The sequence below is a fragment of the Cololabis saira genome, chromosome 12, assembly GCF_033807715.1.
Source record: "Cololabis saira isolate AMF1-May2022 chromosome 12, fColSai1.1, whole genome shotgun sequence".
NCBI lineage: Eukaryota > Metazoa > Chordata > Actinopteri > Beloniformes > Belonidae > Cololabis > Cololabis saira.
This window is the reverse complement of record NC_084598.1, coordinates 12,187,157-12,207,596: the sequence shown is the minus strand read 5'-3', so window position 1 is coordinate 12,207,596 and position 20,440 is coordinate 12,187,157. Positions and strand designations below refer to the sequence as shown.

Sequence of the window (20,440 nt, the reverse complement as noted above, 5' to 3'; positions counted from 1 at the left end):
TAACACAAATGTAGAACTGCTAAATTGTTGCTTTGTTGTATTCATTTTTGTACGTGAATTTAAATTATATATACAATCCCTAAGATATACAGATTCTGTCAAGAGTGATACAAGGATTGAGATTTATTTTAAGCGGTTTAATGAGTCATAAGATTTGTTTGTTGACATATCATGTTTACCCTCCCTATTGTTATAACTTTTACGGTGTGTGTGTGGGTATATATATATATGTATATATATATATATATATATAAATAAAAGTAATAAATATTTTTTTTAGATAGGATATTTGAGTTTTCTTAAGCTGTAAGCCATGATCAGCAATATTGAAATAATAAAAGGCTTGCAATATTTCAGTTGATTTGTAATGAATCCAGAATGTATGACATTTTTGTTTTTGTAATTGCATTACAGAAAATCACAATATTCTAATTTTCTGAGACAGTCCTGTATGTATGTATGTATATATATATATATATATATATATATATATATATATATATATATATATATATACACACACACACACACATACATACGTGAGTCTGTGTCAACAGCTGAACATATCTATTTGTGTTCTTTATTTTAATAAAGTTGTGAAAAAAAATCATAACGTACAGGTGGCGTGACGTCAGCGTGCATGGAGGAAACGGTTCCGGGTGTCAGCGGAAGCTGCACGACTGGTTCCGCTTGAGTCCTCCAGCTCCATCATGGCGGGCAGCTTCACCCTCCGAAGGACGCTGTGGTCGGTCTGTGGCCTGAACAGCCGCACCGCGGCCCGGTTCGTCTCTAATGCCGCTGCACAGGAGGGGAAGACGGGGATCATCGAGTCCACAGAGGAGTACAAGTTCGTGGAGAGGCTCATCCCGCTATCCCGGGTCCCCGATCCGCCCAAACACGCCGGCCCGGCTCCCTCCGGCTGGGCGGCCCCGGCGGACTCCCCGCCGGCTCTGCCCTACATGATCCGCCGCTCGCGACTGCACAACATCCCGGTCTACACCGACCTGACCCACGGGAACCGCTGGATGACGCTGGTGCGGAAGGTGGAGGGAGATATCTGGGCTCTGGAGAAGGACGTGAAGCAGCACCTGCAGCAGCTGACGGGGAAGGAGCTGCCCACGCAGGTCAACGAGGTCACCATGACTCTGAGAGTCAAGGGAGACTTCCACAAGGAGCTGAAAGACTGGCTGGCCAGCAGAGGCTTCTGACCCGGCACCTCAGAGGAGAGGACTGGAACATGACAGAATATGTGCAACCCTACCGTCCTCCCTGAGAGACCGCTGGCAGCACTTGAGTCAACTCTGACATAGATTTATTACACTTTTTGCTGAACAATGTGCATACTTGTTAACAATTAAACAGAAAAGCAAGAAAATACACAAGCTTGTTTGTACTTTATGTCCTCGGTGCAGAACCTGAAACAAAAACCGCCTTCTGTTTTTACCAAACAAGCCAAATAACAATGAGATCAAGCCTGCTGAAGTTTGAAACATACAGGACTGTCTCAGAAAATTAGAATATTGTGATAAAGTCCTTTATTTTCTGTATTGCAATAAAAAAAAAAAAAGTCATACTTTCTGGATTCATTACAAATCAACTGAAATATTGCAAGCCTTTTATTATTTTAATATTGCTGATTATGGCTTACAGTTTAAGATTAAGATTCCCAGAATATTCTAATTTTTTGAGATAGGATATTTGAGTTTTCTTAAGCTGTAAACCATGATCAGCAATATTAAAATAATAAAAGGCTTGCAATATTTCAGTTGATTTGTAATGAATCCAGAATGTATGATATTTTTGCATTACAGAAAATAAAGGACTTTATCACAATATTCTAATTTTCTGAGACAGTCCTGTATTTATTAAGTCATGAAAAAAATATTCATACTCCGTGAATAGGACGTAAAAGGAAAAATAACTGACTAAAGAGTTTTTGAGAGATTTTGTTGGCATTGTGGTCCGAGTTATTGCAAAGAGTCTGTCCCAGAACGGTTGTAACGAACCGGGTGACCAAACGGTTTCATTTCTGTTTGGGTGCCGCCACAGTTCTCCCGTGTTTAAGTCGTGATGTTGAGGTTCTGAGGGCTGCATTTGTGGGGGGGTCCAGCCAAAACAGGGAATGCAATCAGGATTGAAGATGGGAGGAGTCTTGAATCCGCCTGGTGATTTCCTCCAGGTGGTCGGCTGGAAGGTGGAGAAAACAGATAAATATGAAGCAACCTGCAGTAAGGATGACAGACCTGTGGAAGTGTGCATATTAATAACGTACGCATGGTGCGTTTCTCTCCTTTGCTCCAGTAGCGAGGTTGCGTTTGCAGCCTCTTTCCTTCTTCGCTGACGGTTGCAGATGTTTCTGATACTTCTTTCAGCATTTCCAGCTCCTGAGAGCAAGAGAAACAGAGCAGGAATATGTTTTTTCAGGTCACGTTTGTAATGACAATTTACCTTTTTTTTGGTTTGTTTTTATATTGGCGCTCCCAAATCTCACTACTTTCTCCTGCTGGCTGTGATGCGGACATAAATCTCATCAACCTGCATTTTGAAAGTACCAGTAGAGAGGAAGCTTCCTGAAGAAGGTAGAAATGAGGAAGTTTCCTCCACAGAAGTCTTTTTATCATTTTTATCATTGCCGGTGATCGAAAGGTTGGCTGACATAATTACAAACTGGTCGCAGAGAAAAAAAAAAAAAACAAGGCGCAGATGTTTCATACATCATTTAAGGGAGGATGAGTTTGAAGAAACTGTAAAATGGCGAATATCTGCCCTCACCTCCTCTGTTCACATCTCTAGTGCAAAGGGTCAAGAGGTCATTATAAAAAAAGATAACCCTGTTTATCTAATTTTCCATTTTATTATTTTGTCATAACAAGCGTAGGAGGTGAAGAGGAAACATGATTCAAGGAGACCTTACACTCCTGCACTGTGTTGTTTTCTCATAAGCTACTGCATGTTATGATTAATGTCAGCTAAGCATTGAAGTACTTTATATTTGTCACACTCCCTTTATTCATCATAGATACACATCAGACTAGCGAGGATGCAACCGTGCATTGTCACTTCGACCTCCTCGTGCACCCTCCTCTTTCTTCCTGACACATCAAAAGATACCTAAAGATATTTTGCTAAGATTTATTTCTGGGTCATGTTTGAAAAGACAGCTTGGGAGCAGAAGCAGAAATCAAAGAGAGTGAGGAGCCTGTACAACCGATTCTACGACATTCCAGTCTAATGCGATAAATCCTGTTTTTTTTTTTTTTCTGTACGCATGCATGCAGCCCTTTCCCATTGATCTGTATGCTGACTGGCTTGCTTACCGTGTTGCACGCCAGCAGCTGCTGGTGGACTCTCTGGAAGACGTCGATGTCCGTGCTGAAGCTGGGGGGCTCTCGGCTGCAGTACGCTTTCAAGTCTGTCTCGTAAACATGGCTGAAAGTAGTCATCAGCTGCTGGAGGTCACAAGCTGCCAAGCGCAGTGAGCTCGAAGAGAAGGCCGGACTTTTCTCCTCATTCTTCAGGAAATCACACTAAAGACAGCAGACACAAGTGTACAACAGAGAGAAGACATTTATTACCACCAGGACTTTCCTTCTTGTTCAAACAGATATTTCATGATTATGATGCAATATTGTTTTTAAAAATCCTAAACCAGAGTCGGCGAGGCTCAAAGAATTTTGCACTAGGTTTATTTTCCTAACGATCTATGGAGGACACTTTTCAGAGCAACGTTCACACAAAAGTCAACGTTCAAGTAGGACTGAGCAATTCCAGCATTGATGATGAGATGGTATGAAAAAAGATCGTGGCCAGAGAAGTCAGAGGTGGAGGTGCTGATCCAAGACCAGAATGTCAGTTTGTCATGGGTAAAGTTGGACCGAGGAAGGTTGCAAGAAATAAATCAGTGTATGGGAAACAACATTTGATTTGCTAAAGATCTGATTTGACACTTCAAATTCACAGCTACAAGTATGTTAAACTTTGATGCGACTGCCCTCTGAAACACCAAACATGTACAGCAGATACTATTAAACATGCGTGTTTTGTATCAACAGCAGCAGAAAACGTCCTGTATATGATACTATATTGAAGGGGGACATTTGATTGATGCAGGATGCAAACAGTTCAGAATGGAAATTATGCCAGCGATATTACTGATGAGTGATGACATACAGCTCTAGCTATACGTTAAAAGATGAAGGTAATCGTTGATTGACTCTTGCAGCGCTGCCTCTGTAGGCCAATAACAACAGCAATCGCTGCGTGCAAGTAGGCATGAAGCTACATGAATTCTGATACGTCCCTTCTTTCTAATATCACATGGCAACATACTGGATCTAATACTGAAGTGACACAATTCTGACATGAAAATTTAAATTGACAATCAGATATCTGTGTCCACACAGCCGTGAACAAAACAAAACAGAACAAATACAATCTAATCGCTGTTTCAGCAGTTCTGGGGCCTGTACTACGAAGCGGGATTTGGGGTTAGCGAGGTAACTTCAGGTTTAACCCTGGGTTTTCAGGACTACGACGGTGGTTCACTTCTTAGCGGGGCACATCGCCATGGTAACTTATGCTGAACAGCTAACCTGCTCCGGAGCAGGTTATGTTCGAGATACAGATCGCCGGGTGTAAAAGCACCGCCCACTGACCAATCAGCTCTCTTGGAAAATGGCATGCCCTTTCGAAGAGAATCTAGTGGAGCTTGGTGCGCGGATCGTGAGGGGATCCCTCCGAAGAGAACGCGTATTCAGGGACCACCAAAACCCCTTTGCTTTCCCTGATGAGTAGCCTACCTGTATGAACGATCCAAAAAAAAAGGAAAAAAAGAAAAAAGAGGTGGAGGAGAAAATAAAAAATAAATCAATCAATGAATAAATAAAACAAATCATCACCCAAAATCCGATGTACAGTCAATCCAAAACTAATACCAATTAAATAAATAAATCAAGAAGAAATGAAAAAGAAGATGCATTTGTAAGGGGATAGCAAAAAAGGGATTTTCAATTTCGTCCCTCGAACATTCTGAGAAGTCACTTTAAAATACTAAATACCCCCCTCCTGAAAAAATTAAAAATTAAATAAAATAAATAAAAAAACCCAATTCTTTGGTACAGCATCAGCACAAGTTATCGGTCAACAACAATAGTTATAGAACCAATATATACAGACTGTCTCAGAAAATTAGAATATTGTGATTTTCTGTAATGCAAACACAAAAACAAAAAAAATGTCATACATTCTGGATTCATTACAAATCAACTGAAATATTGCAAGCCTTTTATTATTTTAATATTGCTGATCATGGTTTACAGTTTAAGATTAAGATTCCCAGAATATTCAAATATATGTTTATATCCCTATGAATTTACGCATTTATACAGTCAGCGATCTTTTGCCAGCTGTCTTTCCTGCATTTTGCAGCTGCAACTGTGTTGCTTTTTGCCTGTATTATATGCCTATACTCATCATATTTCCGTAAAATTATTGTTTGCTCAGCGGCTCTGACAGCGGACTTCTCCATGCTTGCGATTGGTCATGCGCTGAAAACACTGCCCCTTTTATGTGCACGCGCTCATATCCAGATTGGAGAAACCTGGGTTGATATACCGAGTTGATAACCACCGTCGTGTGACCGCTTAGCGTGATTGCAATTGTCCCGCTTAGTGAATCTGGATAAGGAAAAGATATCCTGGATATGTTGAACTTGCTTCGTAGTACAGGCCCCTGGAGTGAGACCAGCTGCAGTAGTTTCACTTCTTCTGTAACATATGTTCCCTACCTTTGACTGCAGCTGCTCAAGTTCTGACTGAGTCGACTGTAAAAGAGAGGAAACATCTGCAACCTCCTCTCTGTGATTAGAAGGAGACTTGGTTCTCTTGCGTAAAGCCCTATAAAGTGGAGGAAAAAAAATAAAACAGTAAGAGAACTTAGAGAGAAAACAGCTTAGAACAATTTACTTTTTTTTAATCTGTTATTCCCTTCAGTCCATTTAAGTGACTACACATTTACATTAATGTTCCTCATGGATTAAGTTACCGGTGTTCACAAAATAAACAATACGTGCACATTATCTGCAATATTTTCAAGACAGAGCAAATAATATTGCCATATAAAGCATGAGGTTAAAGTTTAAAACATGACAGATTACAGATTTTCCATAAGTTGTGGCTTTTTAGAGCATTTCAGGTAAAAACAAACATGTGCTGCTGTCCAGCAAGCAACAGGATACTATGCAAGTATGTCACAGCCCTGCTTATTCCCACCTCTTAACTGAACTAAATAATACTATTTATCCTTAAAGAGAACTTAAACTGTAACAGTGTAAACTAGTATAGGTGAATACATCCATGTAATAAATACAATGAGAATCAGATGCCAGTTGAACAGTGTGGTTGAAATCTCCAGAGATCAATGAGACGTTTGCAGCTTTGCAAAAACTGAGCAGATGATGTCACATGTTGACTGGTACCAGCGGAGAACCAGTTAAAAATTCTCTCATCCGAGTGTAACATGGATCAAAAGTCAGAGCCAAAGACATTCCTTTCCATCAGCGTGCCAAGATTATTTCATCTGCTGCTCAAAACTGGTATCCGTCTTCATTTACTCTCACCGCTCTGTCTGTCAAAAAGTTTGATTTTGAGGCTCTTACAGAAATGACCAGGGTGACCACTCATACTGACATGTTAGTAGTTGCAGATTAATGGGGGAAAGGGGCATATTTAGTTAGTAATCACCTTCTGACACAACAGAATGCAGTAGGGAGGATATTTAGGCTGCGTCCCAATACTCCCCCTCGCCCTCGTTTTCTTCACTAACCCTAACTTTTGCGCGTTCCCGTGAAGGTAGTGGTGTCCCAATTCCTCTTTTCACCTAGGGGGAGGGGGCATAACGAGGGCTAGGGGCTGAGAATAGCCCCTTCAAATCGAGGGATTTCAGATGCTGACTTTGGGCCAATCCCAATTCTCCTTCACTCGCCCTTCTTTTCTCCACTCGCACTTCTTTTCTTCCCTAACCCTAGCAAATTTCTTAACAGGCGTAGCTACAACTGTTAGATTTAATCTATTAAACCAACATCTTCCTAAATGATTTATTTCAGCCAGCATAATTCTCAACAGAGCTGCGTCCCGGGAGAGTTTCTCTCCCGGGGCGACGCAGCAGCTTCACCCGGCGGATACGTCTCTTCTCGGGCTGTGAGCTGAGGCTGCTCCCCGGGGGGGGCGGCTCTTCTCATCTCCGAAAACATCGGAGTTATTTGGATAAACTGAGCCCCGGTTGCGGATCTTAAGGTTACCTTTATGCCTGAAAAAATATTAAAACTTAATAAAGTGCCATATTAACAGCGCTACAGCTGAAATTAAAACAGCTTTTGGCTCTCAGCTTCCTGATCAGGTTAGGGATGAAAACGAGGGGGAGTAGGAGAAATGGGACAGGCACCTGGGCCAAGTGCCCTAGATTTCAAGTGCCCTAAAATCTCCCCCTTCTTTTTTAGGGGTTAGGGAAGAAAAGAAGTGCGAGTGGAGAAAAGAAGGGCGAGTGAAGGAGAATTGGGATTGGCCCTAACTTTTGCGCGTTCCCGTGAAGGTAGTGGTGTCCCAATTCCTCTTTTCACCTAGGGGGAGGGGGCATAACGAGGGCTAGGGGCTGAGAATAGCCCCTTCAAATCGAGGGATTTCAGATGCTGACTTGGCGAGCGAAGGGGTATGAAAATTTCCCAGAATGCTTTTGCCGTAGGCTCTGCGTCGATTTGACTCGCCGACCGAAGGCAAACAGGCAGACTCGTCGCAGAGAAATAGAGAGAAATAATCCTGTGACTCGTCAGATTTGTTTTGGATGTTTCTGATATAATAGTCTTCAGAAACCACAAAGTAATCCAGCTGTTATCTGGGTAATTTACACACTTTCAGATAAAGTTGCCGAAGATCACGCCAGAATAAAGGGATTTATGGTTCCGCGTTACACCAACGCAGAGCCTACGGCGTAGGCTCTGCGTCGATTTAACGCGGACCCAAACTCCGGAGCCGGCAGACAGATATCTCCAAATTTCGGAGCAAATTTCTTAACAGGCGTAGCTACAACTGTTAGATTTCATCTATTAAACCAACATCTTCCTAAATGATTTATTTCAGCCAGCATAATTCTCAACAGAGCTGCGTCCCGGGAGAGAGTTCTCTCCCGGGGCGACGGAGCAGCTTGACCCGGCGGAGACGTCTCTTCTCGGGCTGTGAGCTGAGGCTGCTCCCCGGGGGCGGCGGCTCTTCTCATCTCCGAAAACATCGGGTCAAATTTCTTAACAGGCGTTATTTGGATAAACTGAGCCCAGGTTGTGGATCTTAAGGTTACCATTATACCTGAAAAAATATTAAAACTTAATAAAGTGCCATATTAACAGCGCTACAGCTGAAATTAAAACAGCTTTTGGCTCTCAGCTTCCTGATCAGGGTAGGGATGAAAACAAGGGGGAGTAGGAGAAATGGGACAGGCACCTGGGCCAAGTGCCCTAGATCTCAAGTGCCCTAAAATCTCCCCCTTTTTTTTAGGGGTTAGGGAAGAAAAGAAGTGCGAATGGAGAAAAGAAGGGCGAGTGAAGAAAAGTAGGGAGAGTATTGAGATTGGGCCTTAATGTGCAACAAGATATCCAACATACTTGATGTGTGCAGGCCAGGGGTCGAGCGTGGGTTTGAGCATCTGTGTGAGGTGGGGCAGATTCTCAGCAGCAAAGAGCTCATTCAGAAACGCCTCTCCATCAGTTCTGTGGCCAGCAGACTTCTTGGACCCTGGGACGAGTGTCAAAAGCTGCTCCAGGAACCAAAGCTGATGGTGAGGACTTGCGTTCCCCTTAATGAAAAACACCCTTATTTGTTGTGACAAGAACCATTTTCAGTACTAAATTGATAATATTGAAAACAGCGTTACTCAACCCCTCACCCTGATCAGGTCCAGGTCATCTGCTTTGCACAGCATCAGCTCCTGCCCAAGTGCAGCCATTTCTGTTGGCACAAGAGGGACGACCACAAAAGGAGAGCATATGTTAATCTGAAGGTTAAAAAAACGAAAAACATGCCTTTTGTGAATTCTGTGAAGGCAACCTTACCTTTAGTCAAAACATCTGGGTCTTTGGATCTCTGCAACATCACTTTTGAATTGCCAAAATTTGGGTTGATACTATAAAGTGACACATCAACATACAGCTTAAGTATTAGATGATATGTGTATATTCTAAATTAAAAGTGAGCGAGGTAATCCTACCTCCTGCAGATCCATGCCAGTATGTCAGTGCGGAGCTCTGAGGGGCTGCACAGCAGCTGCAGCATGCTGTCTGCTTCCTGCAAGTACAGATCTTGCACAAACGGACATGACGTAGCCTGAAACACAAAGCACAGATATCACATTAAAATACGTTCTTAAATAGAAAACCTACATTTTAGTTGGAACAGCTGTACACAGCTGTCCCCAGTGCTGCAGCCCAGACAGGCTGGAGCTTTTCACACATTTACATGGGATTTATTTATTTGATAGACCCTGTACTTTAGTTTTCAAAGAAAATCCAAACTATCCAGGACTGAACTAATCTTGTAGGTCCTCCACAAAAGCCAGGGGATAGTTCAACTCTAAATCCTATTTGGTCGAAATGGATCTGGAGTTCTTCGTATTAAAATAGCTCTTTACAAGACACATTTCCTCTAATCGAGGTCCTACCAAGAATATTTCTGGACGCTAGTGACACTTTTAAAGAGCCTTTAATGACTATTAACTGTCCATGTGTGTTTTTATAAATGTCCCAATTAATTTAGCCACATAATAACAATAAAGAAGAATATTTACATCTGCATCTATAATTAATTAGGCTAAAAGTTGGAGAATGTTATCTGTGTAGACTAAAGTGACAAAAACAAAGTTATTTGAACACAGAGACGACACTAAAGCTACTAAACTTGTTAAAACTCCTTTCTCGACGGTTTAATTTTCACTTATTTTACCTGCAAAGAATTATAAATAAAATGTAGTTGTTTCTGCGTCGAGGAGCCCGCCATCTCCTCCAAAACAAACACTCTTCTTCTGCTGCGTTGTGCCTGCGGGCTACAAGTAGCGACGGCGCATGAGCGCCACCCTGCGGTCGGAACCGTTACTGCACTGACACAAAGCGCAGACAGGATCACGGGTAGATTTTAAAAGGATTTAAGAGGATTATGAGATTTTAAGATATCCTCCTTTCGACCTACTAAAAGTTACATCACCAGTGTGTCAAAAAAACTGAATCATAAAATAGTTTCAGTAGTAAGCTGAAAGTCAAATAATATGAATCAGCGTCAAGGAATATTTAAACATTGGTCAGTCAGGTTAATGTTTACTCTTAGGGTATGGTCAACAAAAATATCAATCAGCTCATGAAACTGGTTTTGTATGATTTCTTCCAGCCCCAAATATAGAAATGACAACGTATCATTTTTGTTATTTGATAGGACTGATGAGCCAATTTAAAATAAGTACTTTATGCTGATTAAATCTAAAAACTACACTTCATGGAAGCTTTCAAGACCTTTTCCATTAGGCTTGGGGTTTCACTATTGAAAAGTACTTATTTAACATAATGCATTTAAAATTGTTGGTCTGATATAAGATACAACTATTCAAAAGCAAATACAAAGAAATGATTTTTGCCAAATACAGGGAAGAGGAGACATGAGGTAGTGAGTGTGTGGGGATTCAGCACAAAGTACGTGGTATTTATAATATTGATTATATTGTTATGATAAGATATATATATATATATATATATATATATATATATATATATATATATATATATATATATATATATATATATATATATATATATATATATACACACACACATCTTATCATGTGTGTGTGTGTGTGTGTGTGTGTGTGTGTGTGTGTGTGTGTGTGTTGTATATGTATATTATTTATAATTGCTCTTGTAATAACAGGTATAATTTTTTTGATAAAGTAAAGCTTGCTGTTTTATTTTTTTCTTATTTTTATTTTCAAGCAAAATTGAAATAGAAACAAGGGGTAGTAGGACCCAATAAGATTTTTACTTCCTCCTACTCCTTTTCGGACATGAAAGTTTATTTCCCTTTGATTTTGTGTAATGACTGTTTATTTGTATTCTTTTTTGTTTTGTGTAATTGTTTTTTTGTTTTTTGTTTTAAAGATTTCAATCAATCAATCAACATAGGTCGTGTGCTGCGCCTCCGCCCCAGTCCGCTAGGTGTCACCAGAGTGCCAACACGCGCTTTCTATAGTCGCCACACGCCCAAAAAACACGAAGAAATGCTCCCCAGTCGACTGCATGAAGACAAACGCGGTGTAATATCGAGCCATTCTCCTTGATATTTAAAAAAGCAGACGGTCAGAAAGAAAGCGAAAAAGATCTCCACTGCCACCCGGCTCTCCCTTCGCCATAAACATGAAGAAACGGAGCTCTGAGAAGCGGCGCCACGTGGTGGCGTGGCTGGGCCGGGCGGAGTGGGACCAGGTGCTGGAGTACCTGTACTCCGAGGACGCAGCGCTGCAGAGGTTTGCTCTGCACAGGGTCTCTGCCTGGAGGGCCCGCTGCGCCCACAGCACCCCCGTGGCCGTGGACTGCACCGCCGACCTGGTGCGGTGCCAGGTGCTGGACCGGGCCGGCCAGCTGGCCGGGGACGACCTGGTGCTGCTGTACGGGGCGGCCCTGGTCAGGTTCGTCTACCTTTCTTTATTTTATTATTACACTTTATTTTACGACGGAGTATTAGGGCCAAACTAAGACAACAAAAAAAAAATGGAAATTACGAGAATAAAGTCGTAATATTACGAGAATAAAGTCGTATTAAATATATATAAAATATATTATATATAAATATAACTTCACAAGATGCTCAATATTCTTCATTTTAACACAGGGAGAAGACTGCTCTTCTTAGAGTTCTCATAAATTATATTCTCATAATATTACGACTTTATTCTCTATTACGACTTTATTCTCATAATATTACGACTTTATTCTCGTAACATTATGACGTTATTCTCATTATATTATGACTTTATTCTCGTAATTTCCTTTTTTTTTTGTCTTAGTTTGGCCCTAATACTCCATCGTATTATTTAACATTTCAAAGTACAAAATTCCTTTTGAGGAAACATTTGCTTGCATCTGTAACATAACAAGCTCACAACACACAAACGAATATGTATACCTATACATTTGTTTTCTAAGATAATCTTCTAAGATGAAATAAAATAAAAAATAAAATAATCAAAAATAAAATAATCACAGGGGTTGACATTTCAACAAAAGTGTTTAAGCATAACAAGATTTTAACTTAAAGAGTAAGAGACTTTGACATGGTTTCACATAAATCATGTACGGACTGATTTTCTTTTGATAGTACCTTTTATAGAATGTTAAAACAGACTATGGAGGGTTTGCCGTTTTTCCTATTTATTTTTATGTATATGATATTTTCCCAAAATGAGAATTATGTTCACCATCTTGGATTCCTTCTTTGGCAGGTTCGTCAACCTGATCACCGAGAGGCAGCAGGGGAAGGTCGCCCGGCCGCTCCGGCGCCTGGCCGGCAACCTCAACATTCCGGAGTGGGTGGTGGACCTGAGGCACGACTTCACCCACCGCAAGCTGCCCACGCTGAAGTGGTGCCGGAAGGGCTGCAAGGTGGTTCTGGAGTGGCTCCAGAAGGAGTACTGGTCCCGGCAGCTGGGCGGGGGGCCCCAGGAGGGCTGGGACTCGCAGTCGGAGGAGGAGGAGGAGGCTGACCTGAGTCGCCGGGGAGATGAGCTGATCGCAAGACAAAAGGAGATTGAAGCCTACAAGACTGCTCGGGAGTTTCTGATCTCCTATGAAAAGGAGCAGTACCAGACTTTTGACGAGGACAAAGATGTGAGCTTGTGTCAGGCCCCCTTTGCAGAGATGAGCTGGTTACTGGGTGAGATCAAGCAGTTTTCTTTGGAGTCAGGTGATCTGCTGATCGACGTGCTGTTGGAAGATGGGTTCCTGGTTCCCACGGCGGAGCAGCTGGAGACATTAGGCTGCAACCCCTCTGAGGATTCAAGTCCCACTGAACCGAGACTCCCTCAAATCTTTCTTCGCTTTTGGCTGCCGCTGCTGAAGATGCTCAATTCCCCGTCCTTTATTCACCTCCTCCTGGAGAAGCTCTTTTTGGAGCTGAAACTTGTCACCAAAGAGCCGAACGGTCACAGGACTTTCTACATTTCTGCCTGGGCTTCAGAGCTCATCCTCTGTAACAGCAACAAATTTGAGTACCATTTTGAAACAAAGTCACAGAAGAAAGCCAGGATTAGGGACAGGATTTTTGTCAACCGCATCCAGCTCAGGTGGCAGCAGATGCTCTCGGCATGCCTGGATGCTCCCTGTGTCAGCACACCTCACTTGCTGCAGTTAATTCTGGACGATATGGAGCACCCCCTCCCTCTCGAGACCCGACAGAGGCTCCTTCAGCTCTGCTCCATCTACACACAAAACACGCATGTGGATTGCGGCACTTCTCAGGAGCAGGCGCAACAGCCCATATACACCCTGGAGAGTTTGCACGAGAGGCAGCAGCAGCAGTTGCGTCGGCATGTGTGGCGCAACGCTGGAGATTCTGAGAGGAGCAAGTCCTCCCAAGACTATGACTGGGAAGATTCTTTGGTTGCAAAGGCAAAAGTGCTCCGAGGTTCTCCGTGGCAGGTGTGCACCGATAAAGTCCCGTGGAAGAATTATCCTCTTGGAAAAGTCCCTGGACAGTCAGATGACCCATCATCCCTGATGGTGGAACATTACACTCCAATGACTGTCTTTGGTCAGCCGGTGGAGCGTGAGGGCAACGCCCCCCGCAGCGTCCCGGGATTCTCTGCAGCCCCACGAGCAGCCGAAGGCCCAATCTGGAGTCTGAGTGACGTAAATAAGCTGAAATCTGGACTCAAGCTTTTCTAAACAAGTTGTGATGTGAGGAAATGTGCTGTAAGCCTTTAGATGCTGGGTCTTTGTGTTGTCATTTTTGTTACATGAAAATAAAGTACTAGATATGTTGATTTAGCTTTCCCTAAAATCATTTGTGGAATTGGAATTCAACGACATGAAATTGTCTTTTATTGAACTTCATTGTCAGTAATAATGTTGTCTTTAGTTTAGTTTAAGTTTATTTCAGTCATATATACCTTTTCAAGGCAACAAGGAAGAGACAAATTTTACAGTTTGACTGAAAACGGCTCAGGCAGAAGCAGAGCTTATTAATGCCCGCCTACTATACACAATACATGGTGTCAGTGTGAAGGGAAAAAAAAAGAACAAAAAAAGATGTCAGTGTTGTCAAAAATGCCTGTTAAAGCCAGAATTTCGTCTTCTTTTCTCTTATTGTTGCTGATTGACAACCTCAACTTGAAGGTGTATTCTGTTATAAGCATTTTTTTTTTAAATCGGTTATATTGAAAAGTCTAAAAAATTAAATGATTCCAAAAATTGTCACTATCAAGCAAGAATTCAAATGTGAGGTCTGTTTTTTACTATCTTAATCTTTTTATTAATGAAATGTCTAAAAGTTGTGTAAATAAATAATTTCCCATCTCACCCAAAAATATTTAATGTTCTCCGTGGTTGTTAAGGACAAAAAAAAAATGTCATTCAGGCATTTGACCCATGTTTCTATCTTTACAATTATTGAACACACTATGACCTGAAAAAATAGAAACACCTGTGTCATTCTTGTCAAACACGATCTGGAACAGATTTGAGGTTCAAAGACTTGAACCCTAAGACGTAGTTTACTCAACTAAGATCTCTTGGAATTTTACTTTCAATAAAGTAAAATGTAAGAAAGGATCTGTTTTTGTTTTTCCTTTCATTTGCTTTAAGGCACTTCGTGTTCACCCATGTATTACTAAGACTTACAGCGAGATCTTTAAATAAAGTTGTGACTAAAAATAATCAGTGAAAATCAGTGAAATCCTTTTATAGATAACTTAAAATTAATCACAGAATGGAGACTATTGTTACTGTATGTGAAAGTCTCTTGCCATGGTCTTATGGAGATGGACAACCAATTACTTGTTTACATACACTAATAAAATACTAAAATATATTTTACTGGAACACATTAGCTTTGATCATAACCATCATTTGGCATTGTTTTGATAAGCTTATTCAATATTGCACCATATATTTCCAAACATAGTTGCAATTATTTCCCATAGTTCAGGTCCAGACTGGTGGTCAATGTACATGTGAAAAACTATTTATCCAGATGAATCTTGTTATTGCCATCCTGGAGTGCAGTGCTAGTCAAAGTATTTAATTTGATTGAAAGGAAATGTGATTTAAAAGCCGGAGGTTTTCCGCTCGTGTCCAGTAGGTGGCGCATGAGCAGCTTGGTGCAGGTTTATTTAAAGAGAAAAAGAAGAACCGGAGCGTCGTCTTCCTGTTGCTGCGTCGCCACATCGTTTTTTCCCCCGCTAAATTTTAAGATCTGGAAGATTTGCGGAGTTCCCGGTAAGCAGTGCAGCATTACCAACCTGCGGAATCCCTGTATCTTATTACTGCACGTGTTTGTGAAGCTGGACGGTGAGTCGTTAGTGGGAGAAGTGGAGGTGAAAGTTGCTGCGTCACTGCGAGGTCGCACCGCGTGGCTTCAGCAGCGTTAGCACCGTTAGCCGCAGCTGCAGCAGCAAACTCACCATGCAGACCGAACTAAACCAACTCCATTATTACACTAAACCACCCGGGAAGGTTAATGATGTCTCGTAGTTGTAAGTGCCTGTTGTCTCCGGCAGGTTGACTGAACTAAAGACATAATAGATACCATTAGCTTGCTGCTAGGCTAGGTTACAAAACCCTCTCTTATGCAACAAAGATTGACGTAAAGAAAACAAGTCAGAGCAATACTTTAAACTTTCACCAGTTAATTTGTCACAGTAAAATGATAATCTTGATAACGTTATACTGGGTTAGGTGTGAAATAGTAAGGATTAATATCTGAGGCCTGGTTTATGACGTTTCACAAACGTCCTGCGGGTCAGTGCACTTGAGAGGAGAAACTGCATCTCTGCTTATACAATCATACATGGCAACTGCACCCAACTAGGCTCATGTATTTATTTAAACTGGCCGGACTGCGGTCCTAGTTAGTTATTAGTTAATTGGTTAATTGTCCACTTCGCCGCCTAAAGTGTGGTTGTGACGTCAGCGTGCTTGTTTCACGCAAATGTGTCTTGATTTCCATTTCACATGCGTGTTAAGTATTTATAAACGCAAAGCTTTATTTACTTGTAGTTATTGTAATCCCAAACACAAAATAAACGTTACTAAGTTATAAGTTACCAACAAATAGGCTCTAAGATGTCTATAAATAAACAGCACCATGTCTCGCCAGTGCAAAGTGAACTGCACACTGGCACTTGGCTGTCTTTTGTTGGCCCATGTCTAGTGAAAAAAGGGTCTTTTGCTACAAAAACACATTCTGAGTTTCAGTATTAGTAGCATAAAATAGGCATGTTCAAACACCCCTTAAATCATCTCAAATGTTTTAAGTAAAAAATGATCTGCTCCTTGCTGGCTCAAACAAAATTATATCAAACACATTTGTTAATTATTACTCATTTAACCACTTCCCCCCGGAGATGGTGAGGTTTAATTGTTCATCGCTACTCAGTAGCAGTCCTGTGTTTCATATGTTGTGTGTTACTGGTATCAAACTACAAAAGGGCTGGCGAAGCAACACTGCATAAAATGTATCCAGAAATGTAGACTTTGGGTTGGCTCTTATGGTTCATAATATATTATTACTACACGTGAATTATCAAAGCCTATCAAAACAGTGTTTGTATTAACTTAATTATCAAACTGTGTAGTTAAGAGCTTGAATTTCTTTAAGTCCACATTGGTCCGCAGCCTTCACTGTGCTTTCAACACGTTGCTCTTGTAAATGGAGCAGTTAAATGATGCAGGATAGTAACAATACAATGTTGTTTTTTTTTGTGTCTACAGGAGAATAGTTTTGAGATCATCTTGACAGTGTGGTCCAACTCTCTCGCCACAATGATCACCAGAAAAAGAGGCCGCACTGCCAACAGCATAAAGGAGGAGTCGTTGGAAGTTGAAGTAATAGATGTTGTGGAAAATGTGGAAGATATTCCAAAGCCATACGAGGGGGACCCAGCTGATGATTTGGATTCTGCCGGCGGTGCTTTAGATGACCTCTTTGAAGACTTGACATGGACACTGGGAAGAGATACTTCATCACCGCTATTTGATATTGATTTAGCTGATCTTGGTGTGTACGGTGCCAGAGACCAAGACTCTAGCCTTGAGGTTTCAACTGCTTCATCTCCAGAAAGAATGTCATCTGACTCAAGGATGAAGAAGAGGCAAAACCTGTCAAGCAGTGTCATCAACAAAAATGCCATCGCTGCCAGAATGAATCGTCTCAAGAAGAAAGAATATGTCAACAGCCTGGAGAAGAGAGTTGACATCGTGTCAACAGAAAATGTCGAGCTCAGAAAGGAGAATACCCAGCTGTCAAAGCGGGTGGAAGAGTTGGAGGATGAAACCAGGTACCTGAGAGCTGTGCTGGCTAATGAAAGCATGTTAGCCCAGCTCTTGTCCAGGCTGAGCGGTGTGAATGGGATGAAATTATCTTCCTCACTTTTCCAGGGCCCCAACTCAAATGACCACGACTATGCGTTGCCCAGGAAGCGTGTGAAAGTGGAGGAGAAAGAGACATCTGGCGGCGTATGCCTGCACGTGGACAAGAACCATGTCTCAGTGGAGTTCTGCACAAAGTGTGCAGAAAGTGCAAGCACATCACTCAAAATGTAGGGTCAAGTACTTATCTCTGTTTTCTGATATTGAGACTGAGCTTCAAATGACTCAGCTTGTTGAACATCTTGAAGGTGGAAGAACACTGAATTAAGATTACCTAAAAACTGCAGAGTGTGCATGGTTGTTCTGTTTAGTTTTTTGTTTCTTTTCTCATTTTGATTTTGTGATAATGGCATGACTCCACGTTACTGCTAAACCTTGTTGACAGTTTCTTCTAGGTAATGGTTGCTCCCCCATGCCGGATGAGTGGCTTTCTGAACACCTTTACCTGCCTGACTCCATGGTAAGGATCAGACCAGAAAAGACAGTTTTTTTTTGTTTTTTTTTAGCAGCCAGCCTTTGTTCCTAGTACTTAGTGGATTTTGAGCACTTTGTACATTTCTTTTGTTTGTGACTTATTGTCAAGAGAAATTATTTTACTGTAGTTAACAAAGAATTAATAAGTTGTTAAGATGAAGGTGGGGTCCACAAAGAGAAATCTTAAATCGGATGTCAAATTGGAAACGACATAGTCCAGAGAGAGAAAAATCATCTCTTGAGTGAATTTTTATTCTTTGTAAGGCGCTGTCTCTTTGTGAACCCGCACCATTGTAAAACAAGAACGCTGTAATTTAGCGCCACCTATTTTTCTTTATGCTAAAGTGGATTCTGCTGATGGAAGGCGAAGAGGCTGGACAAGCTGCTGCCATCGCGGCCTGGTATTTTTTTAAAGGTAGTATGGGTAACAAACGGTATATGTGATTTATTTTTTACCAATACTCTGCACCATCTGTAGATGCTGATCCTGTCAGCATAGCTCATGCAGCACTTTTGGGGGCTGACTACTATTCCTCCATTATTCAGAGCAATTCTGCCTGAAGCTTCAGTCTCATTGTGTTTTGTAGATATGTATATATTGGAATGTACATTAAATACACTCATACTGCTGTGAGCAAAATATTTGATCATGTGTAATAAGCTGTAAATGTTTAATTTTGAAAACACATTGTCTGAGAAATGTTGGAGAAATAAATTCCATTTTCATTACATTTGAGTTACAAATATCCAGGCTCTTGTTCTGTACTCTTGATATTAATGCATCTCTTTTTCTCTTTCTAAACAGCAAGCTCTCTGCCGATAAAGGTCTAACTTTTCCTGAACATTTGGGTCAAGTTGGGTAAAGGTTGTCAGAACTAATGGCCAAGACATTTGATGGAAGTACAAAGCACAAAGTCTGAGCGGCCAGAGGGATTTAACATCCGGCCTGTGTTTTAGCCCATGTACTTTAAAAGGTGGACACATATATTCCCGAACAATCAATGGATTTTTTCTCTCCTCCACTCTTATGCCAGTCTGCAGAAGCAGCGTCACGCCCTGATGAGCCGTTGTCACTGCTACAAAGCAGGCGATGGCGGCGCTGCTAACGAACAGCAACAGACTTTTTTTTTTTATTATTATAACTTTTTTCCCTCTCATGGAGCTGTGTAGTTGGACAGGGCAACACTAGTTTTCCATACTGAATTCTGTTCAAACTACTCCCTTGTTGTGCTTGTTTAAAAAAAAAAAAAAAAAAATCCAATTTAGTTGATGGTGATGTAGAGAGGAGTGTGGACGCTCAGTTTCTGAGTTTGTTACTGTCAGAGCTGCGATAATAGGTACTGGTTGCTATTTTTTTTCTTTTTGTGCCGTTCATTTACAGATCCAAACATCTCAGAGCTGGTCTCTTAGCAGAACTGATCTGTGGACAGAAAGGCGTTGAAGTTAGTTATTGTCTGTGTGATGCAGGCACACTCATTTTGCTGTGGTGGGTTAAGGAACGTTGTGGCATCCCTTCCTGTTGCATGTGGCGTTGTACCTTTTTTTTTTTTTTTTTTTTTTTTTTTTTTTTTTTTTTTTTTTTTTTTTTTAATCAAAAAATAATTAGTTGGATGCAACATTTGTAACCCTCGGTACACTGAGGTTCTCGCTCGTAAGATGAGGATGCATTAGTGTTTGTCTTTGAAGTGGGTTGTTTCATTGTTGGAGTGTGAAGTTTAAACCAGCCAGTTCAGGTTGTTGGTGCTAAATGTTGCGGGTGTTCCTCGGTGAGCTGCAGGCTGACCAGCACACCGACCTAATCGACCCCGCAGAGTCACAACAAATAGACTGCATGACGTAACTGCTCATGGCTCTTTACATATGCATCATCTTCAGTGAATATTACTATCTGAATGTGGCTTGAAACACTATTTGATACACATTTATAGAATAATAAATTGAAATTAGCAGTACAACTGTCTGATGTAATTTAGTAGTTGCTTCTTTGTGTGATTGTGTTTGTCTCCAGGAAATCAGCCAGCTGGTGCATGGTATCTGACTGAGTTGATTTCAAAGCATACGTCATTAAAATATTAGAAATAAACAAATATTTGGGGTGTTTTTTTTAAAGACCCTGCTATCTGCATGGTTTGTGTTGCTGCTGCACTTCGGCTCAGAGTTGTAGGGTTTTTAGTTAGTTTTTTTTTTTAAAGAAAGTTTCTCCTTCCATATACGTCTGTCCTTGTGATCCCTAATGTCATGGAAATTTTATAACAACTTGCTGCAAGGTTAAGACTGGAGACGACTGTCAGAATAATGGTG

General features: G+C 41.2%; 4 protein-coding genes across 8 annotated transcripts; 3 read left to right on the top strand and 1 right to left on the bottom strand.

Annotated features, from left to right (window-relative positions):
- The first annotated feature begins 674 nt into the window (after positions 1 to 674).
- mrpl49 (mitochondrial ribosomal protein L49) lies at positions 675 to 1,382 on the top strand. Its single transcript, XM_061734760.1, has one exon. The coding sequence runs from the start codon at positions 711 to 713 to the stop codon at positions 1,206 to 1,208; it is 498 nt and encodes a 165-aa protein (XP_061590744.1). The 5' UTR covers positions 675 to 710; the 3' UTR covers positions 1,209 to 1,382.
- Positions 1,383 to 1,784: 402 nt separating this feature from the next.
- On the bottom strand, positions 1,785 to 10,048 carry haus7 (HAUS augmin-like complex, subunit 7). Its single transcript, XM_061735564.1, has 9 exons — positions 9,984 to 10,048; positions 9,253 to 9,368; positions 9,098 to 9,168; positions 8,932 to 8,993; positions 8,651 to 8,841; positions 5,786 to 5,894; positions 3,318 to 3,527; positions 2,273 to 2,384; positions 1,785 to 2,187 (listed from the first exon to the last, which is right to left on the bottom strand). Exons 1-9 carry the CDS (start codon positions 10,035 to 10,037, stop codon positions 2,129 to 2,131), a joined length of 984 nt encoding a protein of 327 aa, XP_061591548.1. The 5' UTR covers positions 10,038 to 10,048; the 3' UTR covers positions 1,785 to 2,128.
- Positions 10,049 to 11,293: 1,245 nt separating this feature from the next.
- On the top strand, positions 11,294 to 14,918 carry las1l (LAS1 like ribosome biogenesis factor). Its single transcript, XM_061734759.1, has 2 exons — positions 11,294 to 11,709; positions 12,523 to 14,918. The coding sequence occupies exons 1-2, from the start codon at positions 11,438 to 11,440 to the stop codon at positions 13,961 to 13,963; spliced, it is 1,713 nt and encodes a 570-aa protein (XP_061590743.1). The 5' UTR covers positions 11,294 to 11,437; the 3' UTR covers positions 13,964 to 14,918.
- A 497-nt stretch (positions 14,919 to 15,415) lies between these two features.
- crebzf (CREB/ATF bZIP transcription factor) lies at positions 15,416 to 20,324 on the top strand. 5 transcript variants are annotated; one of them, XR_009783824.1, is made up of 4 exons: positions 15,416 to 15,514; positions 17,009 to 17,835; positions 18,051 to 18,125; positions 18,485 to 20,324. XR_009783824.1 is itself a non-coding variant. In XM_061735562.1 (3 exons), the coding sequence occupies exons 2-3, from the start codon at positions 17,060 to 17,062 to the stop codon at positions 18,058 to 18,060; spliced, it is 786 nt and encodes a 261-aa protein (XP_061591546.1). In that variant the 5' UTR covers positions 15,416 to 15,514; positions 17,009 to 17,059; the 3' UTR covers positions 18,061 to 20,324. The 5 variants fall into 5 exon arrangements, 2 of the variants coding, with proteins under 2 accessions (XP_061591546.1, XP_061591547.1); XR_009783825.1 differs by having other exon boundaries at positions 15,451 to 15,586; XR_009783826.1 differs by having other exon boundaries at positions 17,009 to 18,125.
- Positions 20,325 to 20,440: the final 116 nt, after the last annotated feature.